This window comes from Schistocerca piceifrons, chromosome 11, assembly GCF_021461385.2.
Source record: "Schistocerca piceifrons isolate TAMUIC-IGC-003096 chromosome 11, iqSchPice1.1, whole genome shotgun sequence".
Classification (NCBI taxonomy): domain Eukaryota; kingdom Metazoa; phylum Arthropoda; class Insecta; order Orthoptera; family Acrididae; genus Schistocerca; species Schistocerca piceifrons.
In genome coordinates this window covers 1,293,500-1,317,312 of record NC_060148.1, presented here as the reverse complement: position 1 = coordinate 1,317,312, position 23,813 = coordinate 1,293,500, and the positions used below count along the sequence as shown (strand labels likewise).

The 23,813-nt window shown below is 39.0% G+C and overlaps 1 protein-coding gene across 2 annotated transcripts in view; it reads right to left on the bottom strand.

Annotated features, from left to right (window-relative positions):
• The window catches only part of LOC124720396 (uncharacterized protein C1orf50 homolog), a 41,467-nt gene extending 30,859 nt beyond the window's left edge, over window positions 1-10,608 (bottom strand). Inside the window, exons 1-2 of one of the 2 annotated variants that reach the window (XM_047245737.1) lie at window positions 10,386-10,598; window positions 10,199-10,311 (exon numbers count right to left, since the gene is read on the bottom strand). In XM_047245737.1, the coding sequence (XP_047101693.1) occupies window positions 10,199-10,311; window positions 10,386-10,437 (165 nt within the window). In that variant the 5' untranslated portion in view covers window positions 10,438-10,598. Of the gene's footprint in view, window positions 1-10,198; window positions 10,312-10,385 lie in introns of both variants that reach the window. The other variant, XM_047245738.1, reaches the window with a different exon arrangement.
• Between the last annotated feature and the right edge of the window lie 13,205 nt (window positions 10,609-23,813).

Sequence of the window (23,813 nt, the reverse complement as noted above, 5' to 3'; positions counted from 1 at the left end):
TCGACGATGCTCCAGATGGTGAGCTCTGCCTTAATCTCGGAAGCAAGACTGGCAGTCTTTGCCATGTCCAGTAGCCGCCCAAAACCAGAGAGAATCTCCTCCGATCCAAAGCGACACACCTCACTGGTACCGACATGGGCGACCACCTGCAGATGGGTGCACCCTGTACTCTTCATGGCATCTGGAAGCAGCCTTTCCACATCCGGAATGACTCCCCCCAGCATACACATGGAGTGCACAATGGCTTCCTTCCCCTCCTCGGCAGCCATGTTCCTAAGGGGCCCCATTACGCACCTAACGTTGGAGCTCCCAACTGCTAGAAAATTCACCCTCTGTGAATCCCCAGACCTCGAGGGCCGAGAAGCTTGCCGGTTGGTTGGTTTGTTTGGGGGAAGAGACCAAACAGCGAGGTCATCGGTCTCATCGGATTAGGGAAGGACGGGGAAGGAGGTCGGCCGTGCCATTCCAAAGGAACCATCCTGGCATTTGCCTAGAGTGATTTAGGGAAATCACGGAAAACCTAAATCAGGATGGCCGGACGCGGGATTGAACCGTCGTCCTCCCGAGAAGCTTCCTCTGGAACAGGATGGACGACTGCATCTGGCTCAGAGACATCGTCAGCCACAGATAACACCCAAAATCTGTTTGTCAAACGAACTCTGGAGGCCCTATCAGTCGGACCCACGGAAAGAATGCCAGACTTTGGAATGATCTCCCACTCGACCACGGGTGAGGGGTCAACCTCAGTGCAGGCAGTATCCGGGGCGGCCACAGCAGAGGACCGATCGGGGACACGTGGGATGTGCTAGGCCTCCCACACATCCCTGCATCCGATCCCCCCCCCCCCCCCCTCCCCCCACAGTGATGCCCCTCGGCTGCAGCCTCGAACTGTGAGACAGAAGCCAACACAGCCTGGAGCTGTGAGCGAAGGTTTGCCAACTCGGCTCACATCTGTACACAGCAATCACACGTGCTATCCATTACTGCAGTTGCTCCCGTTTGAAGCTCGTGATAATATGCAAGAAGCGAATGGTGTACTCACCTTATTAGCAGCAGAAACATGAGGTGCTCTGTCTGACGTTGTAATTAATCTAATTTTTTCCTCACAATCTCTTTGCGAGCGGTACATAGGGGGTTTTAGTATATTTGTGGATTACTTACTTAAAGTCATTTCTCCAAACTTTGTAAGTAGGCTACTTTGTAAGTAGATAATTTACATCTATCTTCAAAAGTCTGGCCATTTACTTTTTTCAACATTTCTGTGATGCTCTGCTGTCGGTCAAACAAATACGTGCAAATGTTTGTGCTGCCCTCCTCTGTGTATGTTCCATGTCCACTGTCAGCTCTATTTGCTATGGGTCCCTGCACACTTGAGCAATATTGTAGGAAGTATCACACCAGGATTTTCTACTCCTTTGTAGACTGACTGGATTTCCCCTGTATCCTACCAATGAACTGAAATTGCCAGCTGCCTTACCTATGAATGAACTTATGTGACCATTCCCAGTGTTATGGCTAGGTATCTGTCGAGCTGACTGACTCCAGTTCCATCAGCGCTGATGTAAAGTCGTATAAGAGGTAAGCGCCCATTTTTATGTAATGTAGAGGTTGTATCAGTGCTGTAATGGATGCTATAAAAAACACGGAAGTAACAGGTTGAGTGGCGGCTTCTTTCTTCAATGACGTGTTTGATTTATATGTCACAATATTAAAGTTTTTGCATTGTGTTATGGATAAAATGCATGACCCCATAACTATGTATGGCATGATCTCCTTAAACTGAACTAATTTGATGATGTATAAATCAAAATGTGTCATTAAGAAAGTTGTCACCACACAGGCTGTGACTTCCACTTGTTGCTCCATATTTGGCAATTATACAGGGTGTTACAAAAACGTACAGCCAAACTTTCAGGAAACATTCCTCACACACAAATAAAGAAAAGATGTTATGTGGACAAGTGCCTGGAAACACTTAATTTCCATGTTAGAGCTGATTTTAGTTTCGTCCACCTACGCTCAATGGAGCACGTTATCATGATTTCATACGGGATATTCTACCTGTGCTGCTAGAACATGTCCCTTTACAAGTATGACACAACATGTGGTTCGTGCACGATGGACCTCCTGCACATTTCAGTCCAAGTGTTTGTACGCTTCTCAACAACAGATTTGGTGACCGATGGATCGGTAGAGGCGGACCAATTCCGTGGCCTCCACGCTCTCCTGACCTCAACCCTCTTGACTGTCATTTATGGGAACATTTGAAAGCTCTCGTCTACGCAACCCCGGTACCAAATGTAGAGACTCTTCGTGCTCGTATTGTGGACGGCTGTGATACAATACGCCTTTCTCCATGGCTGCATCAGCGCATCAGGGATTCCGTGCGATGGAGGGTGGATGCGTGTATCCTCGCTAACGGAGGACATTTTGAACATTTCCTGTAACAAAGTGTTTGAAGTCACGCTGGTACGTTCTGTTGCTGTGTGTTTCCGTTCCACGATTAATGTGGTTTGAAGAGAAGTAATAAAATGAGCTCTAACATGGAAAGTAAGCGTTTCCGGACACATGTCCACATAACATATTTTCTTTCTTTGTGTGTGAGGAATGTTTGCTGAAAGTTTGGCCATACCTTTTTGTAACACCCTGTATACAACCGCTCGCTCACAGAAAGATCTGTACCTAAAGACTGGAAAATTGCTCAAGTCACACCAATGCCCAAAAAGGGAAGTAGGAATAATCTGTTGAATTACAGGCCCATATCACTAATGTCGATTTGCAGTGTTGTTTTGGAACAGTATGAAGTACCTCGAAGAAAAAGTTTTATTGACAGTCAGCACGGATCCAGAAAATATCGTTCTTGTGGAACACAACCAGCTCTTTATACTCGTGAAGTAATGAGTGCTATCGACAGGGGATTTCACACTGACTCCATATTTTTAGATTTCCAGAAGGCTTTAGACACCATTTCTCACAAGCGACTTCTAACCAAACTGCGTGCCTATGGAATATCGCCTCAGATGTGCGAATTGTCATTGAGTAAAACAGAAGTAATATCTGGTGTTGCCAAGGAAGTGTTGTAGGCCCTCTATTGTTCCTGATCTATATTAACAACACAGGAGAAAATCTGAGAAGCCGTCTAAAATTATTTGGAGATGATGCTGTCATTTGCCGTCTTGTAAGGTCGTCAGATGACCAAAATGAATTGCAAAATGATTTAGATAAGATATCTGTATGGTGCGAAAAGTGGCAATTGACCCTGAATAAAGGAAAGTGTGAAGTTATTCACAAGAGTACTAAAAGAAATCTGATAAATTTTGATTACACGATACATCACACAAATCTGAAGGCTGTAAATTTAACTAAATACCAAGGGATTTCAATTACAAAGAACCTAAACTGGAATCATCACATAGATAATGTTGTGGGTAGAGCAAACCAAAGACTGCGATTCATTGGCAGAACACTTAGAAGGTGCAACAGGTCTACTAAAGAGACTGCTTACACCACGCTTGTCCGCCCTACTCTGGAGTACTGCTGTGTGGTGTGGGATCTGTATCAAGTGGGTCTGACAGATGACATCGAAAAAGTTCAGAGAAGGGCAACTCGTTTTGTATTATTGCGAAATAGGGGAGATAGTGTCACGGATTTGGAGTGGCAATCATTAAAACAAAGTCGTTTTTCGTTGCTACGGGATCTTCTCGTGAAATTTCAATCATCAGTTTTCTCCTCCGATTGCGAAAACATTCTGTTGGCCTCCACCTACATAGGGAGAAATGATTATGACGATAAAATAAGAGAAATCAGGGCTCGCACAGAAAAATTTAAGTGCTCGTTTTTCCCTCTTGCCATTCGAGAGCGGAACGGTAGTGAGACAGCTTGAAGGTGGTTAACTGAACTGTCTGCTAGGCACTTCATTGTGAATAGCAGAGTAATCACGTAGATGTAAACGTAGACAGAGGTATGTAAACACTCACTCATTCTATGCTCCGTATGTGAATGCGCCTGGAAAAAAGCCCTTATAACTGGTAGAATGGGACGAACTCTCTGCTGTGCATTTCAAAGCGTGTTGTAGAGTATGGGTGCAGATCTACATAAAACGGGAGGTACTTCATTAAGTGCAAAGTTCAACTATCACAGTCGAGAGAGAAGTCAATGACAAGCAACTAAGAGCTTCTGTTGTGTACAACCACAGTAGTGGCATAATGCAAATAGGACTTATTCAAAACTTAACTTCTGCAAAACAACAGTTCATTGACACTTCCATCCACAACTGCATTTACTTAAAATATGATAAAAACCAACAGTAGCTGATAATCACAAACTGTGTGTGAACTTACTGTTTTTTTTTCTCCTTTTGCTTTTTTATGGCTGGGCAGTAACACAGATTTTAACGAACATTTCTTTCAAAAATTTTTACTTTTGAACAAGTCCAATTTGGATTAGGGCGGTACTGTGGCTGTACACTTACGAAGCTGTGGTTTGCTTGTCTGCGACTTCCCCACATTATTACTCAGGTACCTGCTCCCAACTGTGGGAGTTGAACTCTGCACTCACATTTGTACATTAGTTTTCCACACACTGCCATCTGATGCTTTTCTCACTCATTACCTTCTCGTGTTTGTCAGATCTTGAGAAGTTCATGACTGAACAAAATTAATCACCACCTAAAGAAAATTCTATCAATATTCAAATAACGTGGAATAAAATTGTTTGGATAACAAGGCTTTTCATCTGCAGTTACTCGCAAGGAAAGATGGTTTAGTCAGTACCGATGGGAAACTGCTGAGTTCTGTAGTGCAACAGTGACCCCCTCAAAATCATTGTTGTAGTGACAATCTGACCTGTAGTATAGATCGAGTTTCAGGCGAGGCTGTAATGTAGCAGTTCAGTTGTGAGCTGGAGCCAAAGAGCACGAATCCAAAATAAAGGTATTGGTAAGTGCACGAGCTGTGTTCACCTCCTACTAAATGCACTTTTCATTATAAACAATGAAAGATGCTGCACAAATAAATAGAAATGAAACATGTGTGGCACAATGCAAACAGCCTTACTTTTAGTTGCATCAGACAAACCACGTATCAAGGAATACAGAGGCAAGTGAAGAACGACGGTAAAAATAAAAAAATTACGAAATAATATGAACTGCAAAGAAAATACAGGAAATATTATTTGATAGATAAACCTGTGGCAAACAAAGGAAAATCCAGGATAGACTAACAAAAATATTATGAAAAGGATAGATTGCCATTCACCATATAGTGAACTTACACACACACGACCACTTTCCTCAGCTGCCGAGGCCATAAATCTACGCTAAGTACTTTGGCGCATATTATGTTTATCAATATATCAACAATGATATACCCGAGAGGTAGCAGTGACTGTGGGTGGCAAATGGCAACACAGGTTAACTGAAGCATACGACACTGCTATGTCAACTAACAATCAAACTGCCACCACATTCAGATTTAACAAAGACCTCTGATTACACTACACATCAGTATTAAAAAACAACCTACATCCCAGAAACTATTACGGATGCAAAAGAAAAATGGTCAGTATTCTGCTTTCTTTCTGTCTGCAAACACAAATCGTCACACACCACCTCGTCATTATGCAACAGGACAAAGCCGACATCTGGTATCGTTAGATTCAGTTGACCTGGCATCACCCATGAACCTGCACTCTATCATTGGCATGTGGTGTGTCAAAAGACCCAAACTATGAATTTGTATTTTTTACATAGGGTGAAGTGGGGTAAGTGTAACCACGTTTTGGCATAGTTCAACTTTGACATCAAATTGCCAACTTGTTATTGAAGATATGATTTTGAAACTTCTCATGCTTAAAGTTTGACTTATTGACTTTTAAACAATATACATTTTGTTTTTGAAAAAAAAAAAAAATAAATTATACGATCAATTAATTGTTTTCAAAATTTTGTGTTGTGAGGTTACACTTGCCCCACGGTTCGGGGCAAGTGTAACCCTGCATTGTCGTACCCATACAGAGCATTGTAAAAGAGACTTGGGGTAAGTGACCTGATTACGCAATTTTTACTGAATTTGAGGATTTTTAAATTATTAAAATATCTTAAATTTTACTCAAGAGATGAACTTTTTTGCACACACCTCTTTGTATATTATGAAATACACAGAAAATGTTAGCTAAACTAAAAAATAAGTGTTAGCCTAAACCATAAAACACCGAAACAGAATACTTCATAGATGATTTATTTTTGTTTTAAGCCAGTAATTTATTAGTTTAAATTCTACAAAAGTAATATTTTTTTCTTTAGTAGGCAATTTAACAAAAATAATAAAATATCTGATATCAAGAGAAAAGAAAAAATCACTTTATAAGTTCACTTTCTATTATTTTTCATGGTAATTGAACTAAAGTTGTTGGCAATTTGTGTTTAATACTAAACTGCCCTAATTCAACTTATTATATTCACACTTAGGCCCTAACTATTATTTAGTCACTGAATGTTGTATGAATCAAATGTAACACCAAATGTCAGGTCTCCCCAGTGACCCAAAGTAGGCTCAGGCAGCACTGAAATGACATCAGAGGATGGAACTTCCGTCTCATCTCTTCTATCAGGCCAGTACAATGTGGTGCCATGCTTTGTCTTATTTTTGCATCTGAGGAAAATCACTTCTGGATCTCCTAAATCACTAATTTTGGTAACTTGGCCAATAAAATGAACGTTCTTACATTTTGTTGCAAAAGCTACCAGAACATAGTTTCAAACTGTAATTTTATATTTGGCTTCAAAAAAGTTTGTCTTCTTCTTCTTCATAGTTTATCATTTCTTTCCTGACATCGTCCAGTGTTCTTATGGTCCCATTTTCTTCACCAGCACTTATTAAAGATAGGCCTCCTTCAGTTTCACTTTCTTCACTTACTGATTCAACTTCATCTTTTTTTTTTTGTTACTCACATGAGCAATCAGGGATTTTATTTTCCACATTAAAAGATGCCATTTCGGATAAAGTAACAGCACTTTGTTTGGAAGATTTACTTTTCATTATCAAGCCCTTTTTTATGCCGATGATGCTTTTTTGTTTTGCTTTCTCCTTATTATTCTTGTTTCCTTTAAAACCTTTTTCTTTATAGGTGGCATTTTCAAAAGTGATAACTTCAGCTCCTGGTGCAATCCGTTTCTTCTTTGTTTTACCAGGGAGACTACACTGTCGGACTGTTTCCAATAATGAGCTTGCAAATGACAAATCAGAAGTTCCAGAACATAATGAAATACTGGTTAGCTTGGGAATGGTTGAGAAAGAACTCTGATACTGGGAGAACTGCAGGGCTCAGTAGATGTAGGCCTATAAAATTATGGAGGTTGTTCAACTGGAAGCTTTCCAAAAATCTGAGTACTTTGTGTTAGAGACATAGCTTCCACACAGTCTATGGCTGCGTTATCGTGAGCTGGCAATGGATTTGTTTCTGCCAAAGATTTGGTATGAGCTACGTATGTTTTATATGCCTCCGGATCATATTTAGTTTTATCAATTACTTCTCTACTGTAAGGGAATATTCCTGCTTTTTGAAAACCACTTTTCAACAATTCATGTGGTGTTTCATTCCATAGAGCAGCGAGGAGATTGGAAAAGTCACGTTTGCTAATTTTTACCCCTTGATGATGTCTCTGGTGACAAGTTAACTTTTGGTCCCAAGTAGATTTCACACCCTTAAACACCGCTACACCCATTGGCTGCAGGATGAATTATCATGCTCAACATTGTTGTCAGTCAAACAATGCTTCACATACTGTGCTGTAATTGAAATGGTGGCATTCTTTACAGTTCTGTGTCATTTTATAAAAGGAAACGTGGTTTAAAAATATAGTAGACTTAAATAAAAAATAAAATATATCTCACACAAACTCAGTGGACCTACAAATCCAGCACATCAGGTATTCTGGTATCCATTTGTACAGGAAGGCCAGTTTAGTTGATCTAGTGTGATAGCAAAAACAAGGTTATGGCTTAAATAGGTAAATATGCTCCAGTAAGTTTGTTTGGGGCAAGTGTAGCCCTCCCCTGGTTACACTTGCCCCAGCCGATTGGTTACACTTGCCCCACATGGGTAAAAGTTGGGGTAAGTGTGACTATGCCTGGCATATCAAGAGCTTTATCAGAAGAGTAAAGCAAATCTCATATTTGAAATTATCATGCAAAAGTTAGATTGTAACCAAAAAATTGTGCAGTTATCTTCAAAACTGCAAAAATGACAGACCACCAAATTCTGAACATGTCACTCTCTCGCAGAGTGAAAATGTAGACATCAATCTCCAAAAATTAATTACCAATTTATGTCAGATATGACAACTTATGGTTAAATATAACAAAGAAAGGAGTAATGTGTGATAGGTCAGAGGTAAAAATACAGCTTCTTTAAGGCACCATAAGCCGTGGTTACACTAACCCCATGGTTACACTTACCCCACTTCACCCTACACTAATACAGTGTATTTACCAAAAGATACAGTACATCAAGTTCCAAATTTCATAACTTTATCTTATTCTGTTAATTTTTGTTATAAATAAAACTTTTTCAATTAGTAATGTGAAAACACTTACAATACACGCTAGATGAAAAGTGAATTATAAAATAACATTTTAATGAAAACTAGAATGGTGTGTGTGTGTTCTATAGTTAGTTATGGAACTACCTTCTGGCAAAACTAATGTGCAAAGAATATTTAAAATAGAAAAGAAGGCATTACAAATTATAATAAGAAGTCAGCAGAGGCCTCACTGCAGTAATAGCTTACAACTGTGAGAATTCTGACAGCCCCACGTAAATGCACTTTGCAGTTGGTCAGCTGCATAAAGAAGACTCCCATCAGTACCACACAATCAAGTCTATATAGGAATCTAAGAGCTGACCCTGTCAGCATTTCTACCTCACCAGACACAGTGGGAATCCAAGGCACTGTAAATTGGAATTAAATTATACAACTGATTACCACAACAGATTAAAGACAAAAGATATACATTCATTCAGGACAGATCTGAAACATTATTTAGCTAAAATATAATTGTTATACCGCCAAGGATAATTCTATCCAAAATGACAGCAGACAGATTACTTTTCATTACTGGTGATTCACTGTCAATCATATGACACACGGGTGCACAATTCAGCGGTTCTGCCATCTCAGATTTCCCCAAAGGCCCTTTATAAAGTTTTACCTACATACCTATTCATACAATTGTACTTCATCCACAAAACACATACTGTCTATGGCTGGATCAACAAATATACATTTACTCAATGCCAGTCAAACAAGAGTTCTCATTGCTGTGATTAACTCACTCCCACATCATGTTGGTCGGTTTGGAGGGAGGAGACCAAACAGCGAGGTCATCAGTCCCATCATATTAGGGAACGATGGGGAACGAAATTGGCCGTGACCTTTCAAAGGAACCATACTGGCATTTACCCAAAGTGATTTAGGGAAACCACGAAAGATCTAAATCGAGATGGTCAGACGTGGGTTTGCACCATGGTCGTCCTGTGCCACCTCACTCAGTCACATCATGTTCTGTCTTATCCCTTCATGAAAGCCAAACGAGTCAAATTATACACGAACAGGCAGCAGCAACCATTGCTTGATACACCTGTATAAAGTAAAATGATAAATTATGACCAGTACAAATCCACTGGAACAGATGACTATGTCATTGCTTCTAGATTACTTTACACATTCGTGAGCAAAAAAATCATCACCTTTGAAGAAACCACCGCTCCTTTAATACCAAATCAGCTGTTCCTACCTAACAGTTCAGACAAAACATTAACGCCTACAGACCACTATCAGCTGACTATGTTACGATCTACCTACAACAAATGTTCGTTACATGGAACCGACAGTCCCGTGCACAAGTACTGATCTGCGTGGCAGCACTAAATAAGAGTTACAAATTTTTAGTGAAAACATAGGAATGTACCCAAATAGTTTCGAAACTCGCCGTGGTTCAGCTCTGTTATCACAGTTGTAGCATCTAACCAATGGGATAACCGTGTTGCCATTTGTGCTAAAACATGTTGGCATCCATTACCCTGAGGACGTACAGTTTCGGTAGTTACATGACACGCGATATGAGCACGGAGTACTTCCAGAGTCTCGTTTGTTAACTACGCAGTGAATCCCACATTTCCACGAACGGGGCCTACATACCATTTCAATCTCCTGCGCCAGTTCGATGAGGCTGGCTCGATCGGTTCTGCCTACGGCGGTGGGGCTGACCAGCTGCAGACCCATCGGCTGGGGATTCCTTTCCACAAGGGAAACTAAGAACAGAGTCGGTAAATCAAAATCTTTCGAATAAAGGTTTGAACAGCAGACAAAAGTATTAACCGCTTACCTTTCGACGATATGAAGGCATCTGCGTCCATTGCTATACTACGCCGCTTCATACAAACACCAATGTGTTACGTAACAGCTTCGAATCAATTTCAGTATCAGCACGACTCTGCAGACAAAAATACTCTCAAGTTTTCCTTGAACAAATCACGTCATTACACAGACACAGGCAAAACAAAAACAAAGTACAAACTACAAACTCTACGAAGCTCTTTGCATGAAGAACCCACAACAACAGATTCACACAGTGATCTCTAGATTCACATATCGGAATGACAAAACCATAGAGTAAATTCTATGGACAAAACCAAGGATATTTAGGGGCCCTCACACGTTCAACAATATAGTGAAACTGTCAATGCATTCACTATCGTAAGGCGCCTATTGACGTACTGCCAGTACCAAAAGTATTAACTAGCAAAATTGATGGATTTCAAAACATTCTGAATACTGTCAATACATACTGAACATGTGAGGTCAAATATTGACGGTTTGACAATGTTCTCCATTCAGATGTTGACAAAGTTTCGTAAACAAGTCACATGGCGTTAGTGTGCACTATTTATTTTGTCAACTCTGTGTTGTGTGCATTACAACTCAGATTCAATTATTAAGGAGTTTTCTATCACAAAGAACTTTTAGGTCTATCTAAGAATAATCATTTTATATGCCACTTTAGGATGGTTAATAGAGGATGATCTATGACATTGCTTACTTCATTAATTTGAAAATATAGTATAGACCGTTGTGTTGCAAAGCAATTTTGAAAAACACTCCCATTTGGAAAAATACGTCATATATATGCAATGCACCATGGACCTTGGGGAGGCTTGCGTGCCTCAGCGATACAGATAGCCGTACCGTAGGTGCAACCACAATGGAGGGGTATCTGTTGAGAGCCCAGACAAACGTGTGGTTCCTGAAGAGGGGCAGCAGCCTTTTCAGTAGTTGCAGGGGCAACAGTCTGGATGATTGACTGATTTGGCTTTGTAACACTAACCAAAACGGCCTTGCTGTGCTGGTACTGCGAACGGCTGAAAGCAAGGGGAAACTACAGCCATAATTTTTCCCAAGGGCATGCAGCTTTACTGTACGATTAAATGATGATGGCGTCCTCTTGGGTACAATATTCTGGAGGTAAAATAGTCCCCCATTTGGATCTCCGGGTGGGGACTCCTCAAGAGGACGTCGTTATCAGGAGAAAGAAAACTAGCGTTCTACGGATCGAAGTGTGGAACGTCAGATCCCTTAATTGGGCAGGTAGGTTAGAAAATTTAAAAAGGGAAATGGATAGGTTAAAGTTAGATATAGAGGGAATTAGTGAAGTTCAGTGGCAGGAGGAACAAGACTTTTGGTCAGGTGATTACAGGGTTATAAATACAAAATCAAATACGGGTAATGCAGGAGTAATAATGAATAAAAACATAGGAGTGCAGGTAAGCTACTACAAAGAGCATAGTGAACGCATTATTGTGGCCAGGATAGACACGAAGCCCACGCCTACTACAGTAGTACAAGTTTATATGCCAACTAACTCTGCAGATGACGAAGAAATTGAAGAAATGTATGAGGAGATAAAAGAAATCATTCAGATAGTGAAGGGAGACGAAAATTTAATAGTTATGGGTGACTGGAATTCGAGTGTAGGAAAAGGGAGAGAAGGAAACGTAGTAGGTGAATGTGGGTTGGGGCTAAGAAATGAAAGAGGAACCCGCCTGGTAGAATTTTGCACAGAGCATAACTTAACCACAGCTAAAACTTGGTTCAAGAATGATGAAAGAAGGTTGTATACATGGAAGAATCCTGGAGATACCGAAAGGTTTCAGATAGATTATATAGAGGGCCTATACAAGGACAGTGTACTTCAGGACAATATTATGGAAATGGAAGAGGATCTAGATGAAGATTAAATGGGAGATAAGATACTGCGTGAAGAGTTTGACAGACCACTGAAAGACCTGAATCGAAACAAGGCCCCGGATTATACAACATTCCATTAGAACTACTGACAGCATTAGGAGAGCCAGTCCTGACAAAAGTCTACCATCTTGTGAGCAAGATGTATGAGACAGGCGAAATACCGTCAGACTTCAAGAAGAACATCATAATTCCAATCCCAAAGAAAGCAGCTGTGACAGATGTGAAAATTACCGAACAATCAGTTTAATAAGCCACAGCTCCAAAATACTAACGAGAATTCTGTACAAACGAATGGGAAAAACTGGTAGAAGCCGACCTCGGGAATTCGGTAGAAATATTGGAACACGTGAGGCAATACTGACCCAATGATTTATCTTAGAAGATAGATTAAGGAAAGCCAAAACTACGTTTCTAGCAATTGTAGATTTAGAGAAAGCTTTTGACAATGTTGACTGGAATACCCTCTTTCAAATTTTGAAGGTGGCAGGGGTAAAATACAGGGGTGCGAAAGGTTATTTACAATTTGTGCAGTAAGCAGATGGCAGTTATAAGAGTCGAAGGACATGAAAGGGAAGCAGTGTTTGGGAAGGGAGTGAGACAGGGTTGTAGTCTCTCCCCGATGTTATTCAATCTGTATATTGAGCAAGCAGTAAAAGAAACAAAAGAAAAATTCGTAGTAGGTATTAAAATCTATGAAGAAGAAATAAAAACTTTGAGGTTTACCGATGACATTGTAATTCTGTCAGAGACAGCAAAGGACTTGGAAGAGAAGTTGAACGGAAGGGATAGTGTCTTGAAAGGAGGGTATAAGATGAACATCAACAAAAGCAAAACGAGGATAATGGAATGTAGTCGAATTACGTCGGGTGATGCTGAGCGATTTGGATTAGGAAATGAGACACTTAAAGTAGTAAAGGAGTTTTGCTATTTGGGGAGCAAAATAACTGATGATGGTCGAAGTAGAGACGATACAAAATGTAGGCTGGCAATGGCAAGGAAAGCGTTTCTGAAGAAGAGAAATTTGTTAACATCGATCATTGATTTAAGAGTCAGGAAGTCGTTTCTGAAAGTATTTGTACGAAGTGTAGCCATTTATAGAAGTGAAACATGGACGATAAATAGTCTGGACAAGAAGAGAATAGAAGCTTTCGAGATGTGATGCTAGAGAAGAATGCTGAAGATTATATGGGTAAATCACATAACTAATGAGGAGGTATTGAGTAGAATTAGGGAGAAGAGGAGCTTGTGGCACAACTTGACTAGAAGAAGGGATCGGTTGGTAGAACATGTTCCGAGGCATCAAGGGATCATCAATTTAGTATTGGAGGGCAGCGTGGAGGGTAAAAATCGTAGAGGGAGACCAAAAGGTGAATATACTAAGCAGATTCAGAAGGATGTTGGTTGCAGAAGGTACTGAGCGATGAAGAATCTTGCACAGGATAGAGTAGCATGGAGAGCTGCATCGAACTAGTCTCATGACTGAAGACTACGACAACAACAACATCTGCAAAGACAAGTAAGATGTCAGTGAAATGCATGCCAATTGCACCAAATTATCACAAAGTGAAAAAAAACTTCTATGTTAATTGACTGAACGGATGGGTCTACTGCACGCTGGTAGAGCCATGTGTGGCGTCATTGTGATGTTTAGCGCAGTGTGGAAGATGACAGAGACCGCATGTCGACTTTCGTGATCGCCCGAGTCGCCGTTTATTTACGTATTTATTTAGCCATCTGTGGACATTTTAAAATGCATGGATGTTGTCAGTTTGTGTACATTCATATAGTTATAAAGTTTGTTGTTACATGTAGTTAAACATTCTGACATATAAGTTATCTACAATCATTTTTGCTCCTTATCAAAACGTCACATATAATTAAATATTGTGAAACAAAAGTTATTTATAGTCATTTTGTACTAAGGAATTCACTTTAGTGTAAAAGAAGTGTTCCAGCAAAAACAATTTATAATTCTTCCTAAAGGAGTATATGTTATCTGTTTCTTTTATTTTCTGAGACAGTTTATTATACAGTTTTATGTTTATTCTTCCTGTCTAGGTGAAGACAGTGACTTGTTCGTGTACTACAGTCATGAAAACTGCTAGTTGTGCTGTAATTTTCTATACTTTTGTTGATATACACTAGAGTTTAGAATATAAACTCACAAGGAACAGTTAGAATTTCGAACATTTTGAAAAGTTCTCTTCAGTAGGCCTGCTTACTGCTTTTCGTTATAATTCTTACTGCTCTCTATTGCATTTTAAATACTGTTTGTAAATTCTGAGCACTGTTTCCACAGAAAATAATACCGTAACTGATTACTGAATGAACATAACTAAAGTATACAGTTCTCAAACATTCATTACTGCATGCAGATACAAGAACTGTATGTGCATAACATGTTGTGGATATCTTTTTCGAGAATTTCATAGCATGTTCATTCCACTTCATTTGGCTGTCAATGTGCAACCCTAAGAATTTTGTTGTAGGTGCATCATCTATGGAGATGTTATCTAGCTTTAAATTTAAGGGACTCTATTTTTTGTTCATTCTAAAGCATCTTGTATTTGTTTTCTTTATGTTGAGAGTTACTTTGTTTTCCTGAGACCATTTGTGAACATCCCTCAGCACGTCAGTAGAATTTTCCAGTATGTATGACGATTTCTATGTTGGTGTCATGTTTTCTCCATGGCGGATATGTTGTGGGAAATCATTTATATACACCAGAAACACTTCCTTGAGAGACACCAATATTTATATATTGTAGATCCGATATAAGTTTGTCAATGTACTTTGATCCACTCGAGACATGTGTGATCTCTACTGACTGTACTGCATTTTCTAGATATGAATGAAACCATTTGAGAACCACTCCCCTTACTCCTAGTGCCTCTAACCTATGTGACAGCTTCTGGTAGTCAACTATGGTCAAATGCCTTAGACAGGCCTAGGAAAAGGCCAGTTACATAGCTGTTCTCGTCTACTGCTTCTAAAACTTTTTTTGTAAATTGTACTATTGCAGATTCTGTACCTCTACCAGGACTGAAACCATGCTGGCCATTGCAGAGGAGGTTGAATTTACTTAGATAGCTTATAAGCCTGTTTTTCATTATTGTTTCTATTACTCTGGAAAAGCATGACAATAGGGCTATTGGTCTGTAGTTCTCAAAGTTTTCTATGCCACCTTTTATTGTGAACTGGTAAGATTTTGGCATGCTTCAGATAGTCAGGGAAGCAACCAGTTTTGAAAGAATCATTTATGATTTGTGTTATTGGAGCTTTGATACCAGTTACACAACTTTTCAGCACACACATCTAAACCTGCCGAGTTTTTGGTACTTTAATTGCCTTACAACATTGCATACTTCCTCCTCAGTAGTTGGAAGCAATACCATTCAGTTTGCTATATGCTTCTGCATTGGTTGATTAGCACTTTTTGGAAAAATTTTCTGTAACTTCATTGAAATGCTGCTAAAGTAGGTATTCACATAATATACTAATTCTTTCAGGTTACTTTCTGAGTTTTCCTTGTTCTTGATTTGTGTGTTTATATCTCTCTGCATCACAGTTCCTGTTTCTTGTTTCACTACAGCCCATGCAGCTTTAGTTTTATTATTGGCTAAATTTATGAACCTATCGTTAGCTGATTTTTTTGCAATGTTTGATTTTCTTCCTGTAGATCCTTTTGTAGTTTTTGAAGTAGTGCAAAAAAACTGGACCACTATTGTCCTTTTTAATGGAGTTTAGGTATTTACAAGTTTGAGCACATTTTCTAATTCCTTTGGTAGTCCATTTATTGTTGGTGAGTGTTCCATTAGGAATTAATACATTGGGGAATGTTTCTTCAAATTTTAATTTAAATTCAAACATAAAATTGGAGAAATTGGTATTCACTTTAGTTTCTGTACATACTCCTTCCCAACTTTCATGTGTTAACTTTAAGGAAAACTCTTGCAAAGCTGATGGAGAGTAGACCCTTTTATATACATGCAGTTTTGATCCTTTTTTTTTTTTTTTTTTTTTTACACAAGCTTTTACTTTTATAATCTGACGTAGATGGTAGCCGTTTTGCAGGCGAATTAAAGGAGCAGCTTATTATATCCTCAACTGGTATACTCACTGCAATTTTGGAACCTATTAATTTGTTTATTTTCTTTAAAATGTGAACCTTTAAACTTTTGGAAACGATCAAGCAACGATCTGTCTGCACAAATGTGTTGTGTTCACATGACACAGGTTCCGATCTACTGCTCGCTGGCCATCTGTTAGTGCAGAAAAGGAATTTTGGTGGCAAAGCAACTGGACTCTTGCACAGTAACCTCAAAGGTTATTTCATTTATTCAGAAATGAAGGAGCTTCTATAACGATCTGTGTTGCAAATAAAATAAAATAAAACTAAAAGATGCAGACAAAAAGTCAGAAACAGAAAGACTGATGAAAATGGTCTACACAAAATTTACTTCACGAGTAGCAGGGCGAACTTGACGACAGATGCAATTATTTGAGGATGGATTTAGGAACGTACTACAATTATCTTTTGATGCCCATAGCTCCTAGTATAACACGAAAAAAGCTTGCATGAGGAGAGCAATTTCTCACCGTGATCAGATCATGGTGAAGTTAAGTTTCCCAAGCATTGAACGAAATCGTACCATACACATGTGAGCTGTTCGCTCCATGCTGACCTGAAGGTAAGAAAAGTACTGAATTTGTACCTCAATTCTAAGTTACGGATAATATTTTTACATTTCTGGACATGTCTGAGATACAGTGTACTCTTATAAGCTATATAAGTGCCCAATCAGCAATCATTCAGTTTTTTTGTAAGTCTATATTTTCAGTTCTCAGCAACTTTTGCACTAGAATATAAAATTCCACATTCCATTCCAAACTCTAAACAGTTCACTTTTAAATGACTCTTGGTATGAACCATGTATTACGTTAGAAAGTTATAGAAGTGTTATAATAACTATGACCGTGAAGGTATTGTTCCAACATGTCCCATTATCAAGTTATCACAGTATTCTCACTGCACTCTGCTTTAGAGCAAATATGAAGATGCACATCAAGTAGGACCTTCTTCTTTCTGTGACACTGTTACAGTTGACATTAGATGATGACATGGGAGAGTACAGAGTGGATGTACACTAAGAAACCCCTGCACCAGATCGAACAGATTTCGTTACTTTTCTTAGCTCTTTGTGATAATCCGGCTGCAAAGAATTTTTCTTTTTTATGTACCATTTCTCTGTTTGTCATAGGGTTAACCACTCATAATTTTTCTGTCAAACAATTATAAGCAGCTGCCATGTTATCCCCATCACTTTATCCCCTACTTTTAATTTTCAACAAACATATATGACCCCTATAAAATTCAATAAGTTCGGCAGTAAACTATCTAGAACACTAATGTGTAGCTACCATTTTAAAAATGTACTGTGTACACACAGACGATAAACACCTGAATGGACAAACAAATGACTCAAACATGTTTTAGCGATAGATTTGTGGCGACCTCGTGTCCACACATTCCAGCTTGCCTGTGCAGATGTGATCTGAATCCACTGATTTGAACAGTTTCGTTCAAACCTCTAACTCCAACTGCCAGGCCTGCACACATTTCATTTCTGTGTAAATGATGTTTGATGTGCACAAAAATTTGTGAAGACAGGTTGTTCCATGTGAACGGGTCTGAAGAGGTTGGCAGAATACATGCCATGGGTACCACATAACAAAATGTAAAAAAAAGTGGTAATTACAGGAGTATATCATCACAAGACAAATATAATTCTTTCACAAATTTCAGTAACAGCTTTGGTAATTGTGATTGTTGACATTCCAGCACTAAATTCCGAGCAAACTTACCCAACAGAAATCTCAAAGTTGTACCTAAACTATCGCCGCCTGTAAATGTCATTCTCATTGACACATTTGGCCTCTTTACTTCATGTTGTACCAACGTTAATACTTCGTTGTATGATTCAAGACTCATCCAAAAATAGTGATAAATTTAGTCAGAAAACGCTACACCTTTTTCTGTCATTCTAGGATTCACTTTCTCTTTTTCATAGTTTTCTGTAATTTACGACTTATAGCTAATATAACTAGAGCACGCATTTTCGTTGGTAGTTCGACATCTTCACCTTGTGGAACTGTGTTGCCAATGGACGATATTTTGTGAGAGAGGCTCGATGTATAGAAAGTCTGACAACCTAACTTTGACAATTTATATAGAACGTATGCAAGCTCCTTTGGGCCGATTCACATTTTACAGGCCGGCACGAAACGCCAAAATAATCCACAGCGCGTCTCAAATGGCGGAGTTCACACAGGCTGCCAACAGAACTGAGACAAAAGTCCAGGTTTCACAGGAAGCGAGTTTTGACGTTGATGGTGGTGTTGGCAACAGTGTTGCCGTTTTGTAATAAACAACACTAACCTGTTATTGCCGCTCCCACCAATTAAGACCCCCTGTAAATGATGAAGCAATTCGTCAAACTCCGCTATTTGCCAGTGTAAGGCTTTGTTTGCTGTGCTTGTCAAACGTAGATCCTGTTTGACATGTTTGGGGAGAAATTTTGATTGATGGCGGATTTGACAGGTTGTAGGACGTTGTTTGTGTTGATGTTTCGCCAGGTATGCATAGCGGAAAAGAGTTTTTCTCACAGTACTGCGAGTTTCCACAATTGCAAAGAAAACAAACAGACTCTGGTAATTACCAAGCTGGTAGAGGCGTTGCATATTTCACAGCGATATGTAACGCAGAAAGAGGTAAGAGGAAAAAAAATGGTTCAAATGGCTCTGAGCAATATGAGACTTAAACATCTGAGGTCATCAGTCCCCTAGAACTTAGAACTACTTAAACCTAACTAACCTAAGGACATCACACACACCCATGTACGAGGCAGGATTCGAACCTGTGACCGTAGCAGTAGCGCCTATAAACGCTCAGCCACTCCGGCCAGCAGTTAAAAGGAAAAACCAATATTGTACACACAACATAATAGTGGCAGTGCCGTAAATAAAAAATCCGGTTCTCTTGCAGATGATGTGTATGTTCCCATGTTCTTGTATTTAAATTAATTTTCATTAGGTTTATAATTTCACTCATTCCCTTGACCAGCATTGTGTTTCCTTTTTCTTTTTTTTCTTTTTTTATACACAATGCTCTCAAGTCAATGCAAAAATGTTTTATCTCATACTATAGTCTGCTCATCATAAGAATAAACCTAATGTAAACATCAAGCCACGTATCTTTCCACGTTTACTTGAATGTCATTGGATTTCGTTTCACATGCAGTGGAAGCCAAGTTGTGATCAGTACACTCAGTACGACCATAAGGACAGGTTTTATGCTGTGTTACACTCACATAGTCTGAGTGATAATGTGGGACAACAGCTTTACCAGGGCGTAAACTTGGACAGCACTGGCCAGCCAGTGGCCCAAGTAACCTGCAATGATGTGAGCAGCTGCAGTTCAGATGTAAAAAGAGATGAGCAGAGAAACAACATAGCCTCGAATGTCATTTAATTTTGAAAGGGAACCTCAGTACTACCACACACGTCTTAGGTGACCAGACAGGAAGCATAAAATGCTCTCTTTCTCACCTAACATAGTATTCTAATTGTCAACAAAAGTGATGAAAGTTCCCAACTTATACACAGGGTAATTTTCTGAGCGAGCTATGTGTGATGCAGAGCACATTGAAGTGATTTCACAGTACTGTAGAATACTGAAGCCATTCAAAGTATTAATTACACTCAGTTGTCTTGGTAATCTCTCAGCTCCTTCGTTAACCCAACCACAGAAATACATTTCAGTTCTAGAACTGTCATCTGCTATGCTGATAATAAATCGATCAACACCAGAATTCATGAAGTCACCCAGGCGCCACATCATCTCCTCTTCTTTCATGACATGACCTTCTGTATCCCACCAGCATTCGGATGTGACATGTGAAAAAGCTGTATGCGTTAGTTCCAGTATGTCTGGCAGCTTAACAGTCTTGTGCTTTCCCTGGCTCAATCCCTTAACTTGGCTCCACGTCAGTTCTGCTGGGTTCTTATTGTAATAGTGCAGTGGCAAATGTAAAATTGCAGCATTTGCATGGTGTGCTCAATGCTGTGAAAATGATTGTTTCCTGTTTCTATGACACTTATCACTCTGGTTCATGTGAGTCTATATCTTTGGTATAAAACAGTGGACATATTCCAAATAAAGGGTATTTGGTTTTTCATTTTTGCCCTAAAAATGAAATTGTTATATTTTCTTGTTTTAAGCAACACTCTTTCATAAAATATCGATAATTAAGCATTTATATTTGAAATGAAAGCAGGAATTCCACATGCAATATGTAATTGGAAACAAGGAGACATGTATTATTCATAAAAATGATGATGAATTTAATAATTACAAGATGTAGATATTTAAAATTGAACGAAAAAAAAAGATTACTTAAGGTGAGATATGAACCAGCGAACTCATGGATTGCCCTAGGTTCTCAATATTCAACACTACCAAGTCCACTGTTCAGACATTGCGTGTTTGTATCACAACTGTAGAAAATACAGTCACTTGGAAAATTACAAAGCCGATTTTGTTCCGTAAATTTATGAAAAACATCAAAAACAACCTATTTCTCACCTCCTTTTTCGTGTTCCACAGGCGTGTCTCACTAAAGAGCGGAATTAAATCCCAGCCATTTTCATACTGAAACTTCCTGGCAAATTCAACCTGTGTGCGGGACCTGGCAGAATTGAAGCTGTGAGGACAGGTCGTGAGTCGTACTTCAGTAGCTCAGATGGTAGAGCACTATCCTGCGAAAGGCAAAGGTCCTGAGATCGAGTCTCGGTCTGGCACACAGTTTTAATTTGACAGGAGGTTTCATATCAGCCCACACTCTGCTGCAGAGTGAAAATCTCATTCTGGCATTTTCATACTGTGCATTAACAGCGCTACAATCAGAGAACAGTGGTACAGAGACTGTTACTGTACACGAGTTTTGAAATAAAAACTACATATCTGAAGTGTGATTAAGAAAATCGTTGATGGCTGTTAATACACTAAAATATCTTAAAGTAACTTAGTAATAATATATCTAATACATTTGCAGGACCTACCTCCAAGAGTGTAACGAAAACAGTGTATGTATGCTGTGGCTTCTCACCAATCATCGCGTTTGTGTTTGTTTACATCAGGTTTATTCTTATGATTAACCAAGTATAGTGTCAAAATACTTCGAAACAACAGCTTCAAAAGTGAGGTTAAATTTCAAAAACTTTGTTGGTACATATGCACGCTTTTTTTGAGAAACCCGTTAATAGGAAATAGTGACTTTAACAAACAAATTTTATTATTTCATCATTAATTTGATAACTAATTGGTGACAGCTGTGATCTCATTTCTTCATACATTTCTTAAATAGCTGACTACGCTTCTCCACCCATAGCAGTCTTCAGCTCTTTTCAATATAAAGTGAAGAGTGATCTTGACTAGACCCAACCACCAATTTGCTGCTCTTCCTTGTGGTCTTCTGCCTTAGATTTTGCTTTGCAAGATTGTCCCCTTTACTTCTCAAAATGTCATTGAGTGTAGTGGTTAATAAAAAAAATAAATGGAGATGAGAGACCGTGAAAAAGGGAAAGAATGAAATGCAAATCGGACTTCGTATTACAGAAAAGCTATCGGACTTCGTTATTCGAAAAAGCTATTGTTGGGGTGGTCCTTGTGGCGTTTTTGAGCAAAAGTTAAACCAATTTCCACTACAAAAATTTTGAAAAATGAGAGAGAATAACAAAATGTAACTGACAGGGGGAAATGGCGTAGCTTAGAGTTCATTCTTTACCAGGTTAACATGTCTTCTTTCGGGCGGCGTCCAGGTCCTCAAAAATCTCCTTCATTTCTGCGTGAAAAATCTGCTCCGAAATCTTGCAATAGTTCAGGAATCACTAATTTATACCAATTAAAATCATCTTGGTACTGTATGCAATTTAATTTACTTTGCTACTTCCATTCTCCGAATTTCTTAACAACTTTCACAATGTCTACACATTACAATCAGATCAAGATTAGCCATTGAGTTTTTTACGTCAGCATCAGATCACGTCTGCCTTAAGCTTCGGCTAACAAGAGACAGTTGAAACGGAATAAAAAACAAAAAAGAGTTAACAATTTTAGTATTTTCTCTCTGCCGTCGAGCGCTCATACCGCTGCGACGGGATAATTTTATCTGAGGGAACGAGTGTAGCGCGGCGAAATTCAAAGTCCCACTAAATGAGGGACTGGAAGTATACTTGACTGGTTCATGAAGATAAACTTCTTGTGATGCTGTGTTCTGCTATAATGAAAGCATTGGTTATGGCTCAAATGGCTCTGAGCACTATGGGACTCAACTGCTGTGGTCATAAGTCCCCTAGAACTTAGAACTACTTAAACCTAACTAACCTAAGGACATCACACACATCCATGCCCGAGGCAGGATTCGAACCTGCGACCGTAGCGGTCGTGCGGTTCCAGACTGTAGCGCCTTTAACCGCTCGGCCACTCCGGCCGACCCATTGGTTATGGTTTCTGTCTTTGTTACATATTGAATCTTTGACCAACATAAAACCTGAAATTTTGCTCACATTACTACTTTTTATGGTCCATGTCTCAGAGATGTATAAGATTATTTAGACAAGCCTTCACAGTCTTTCACAGAAAAAGAAGACAATGAAGGCAGTTCATGGGGATACGACAGGCAAAAATAAAAAAGAAAATTGGCACTGAAAACACTTATGTTTGTCCAAAGCTTAACATACAACTTTCTGAAATAATTTTCTAATTAACTTAGCATGAAAACAATCTAAAAACGAAAATAGAATCGAAAAATATATAAGCTGTACTTAATACACATTACTTTTCATTTGCTTCTGTGAGGCCTCTACCATTGCCAAAGTTGATCGACCATATGAAGGGCTTCTTTCAATAGTGGTACAAGTCCATTACCTCCACTTTTGTGCCTATAATGCTTCTGAAATTAATGATCCAAACAAACAGGAATGAATGTTCATGTCTAGCAAGAAGCCATATGCTTGAATATTTCTGGTATCTCAACTGCAGATTTTTCAGCGCATATTTAACTTTAGGACTCTGTATCTCAGAATGAACAAAAATAGACTTTTACCACTATTGAAATAAGCCCTTCATATGGGGTTCAATACTACAGATAACAAATCTTGATAACCATTTGGATGGCATTCATACTATCATAGCCAAAATTTGTTTGATCATTTGGCGTTCCAACTACCACGATCAAAACATGGTAGTCAATTTGAACAGTGTTCAAGCTACCATACACAAAAATGTCTGACCATTCACTATTCAAACAACCGTGGAAAAAACTGAACCAACTATGCAGCATTCATAATACCATGGACAAATGTTGCACGACCATTCAACGTTTGTAGTACCAGGGTCAAAAATAATTCGACTGTGTGGATGCCATTAGTACTACCATGCACAAAATTT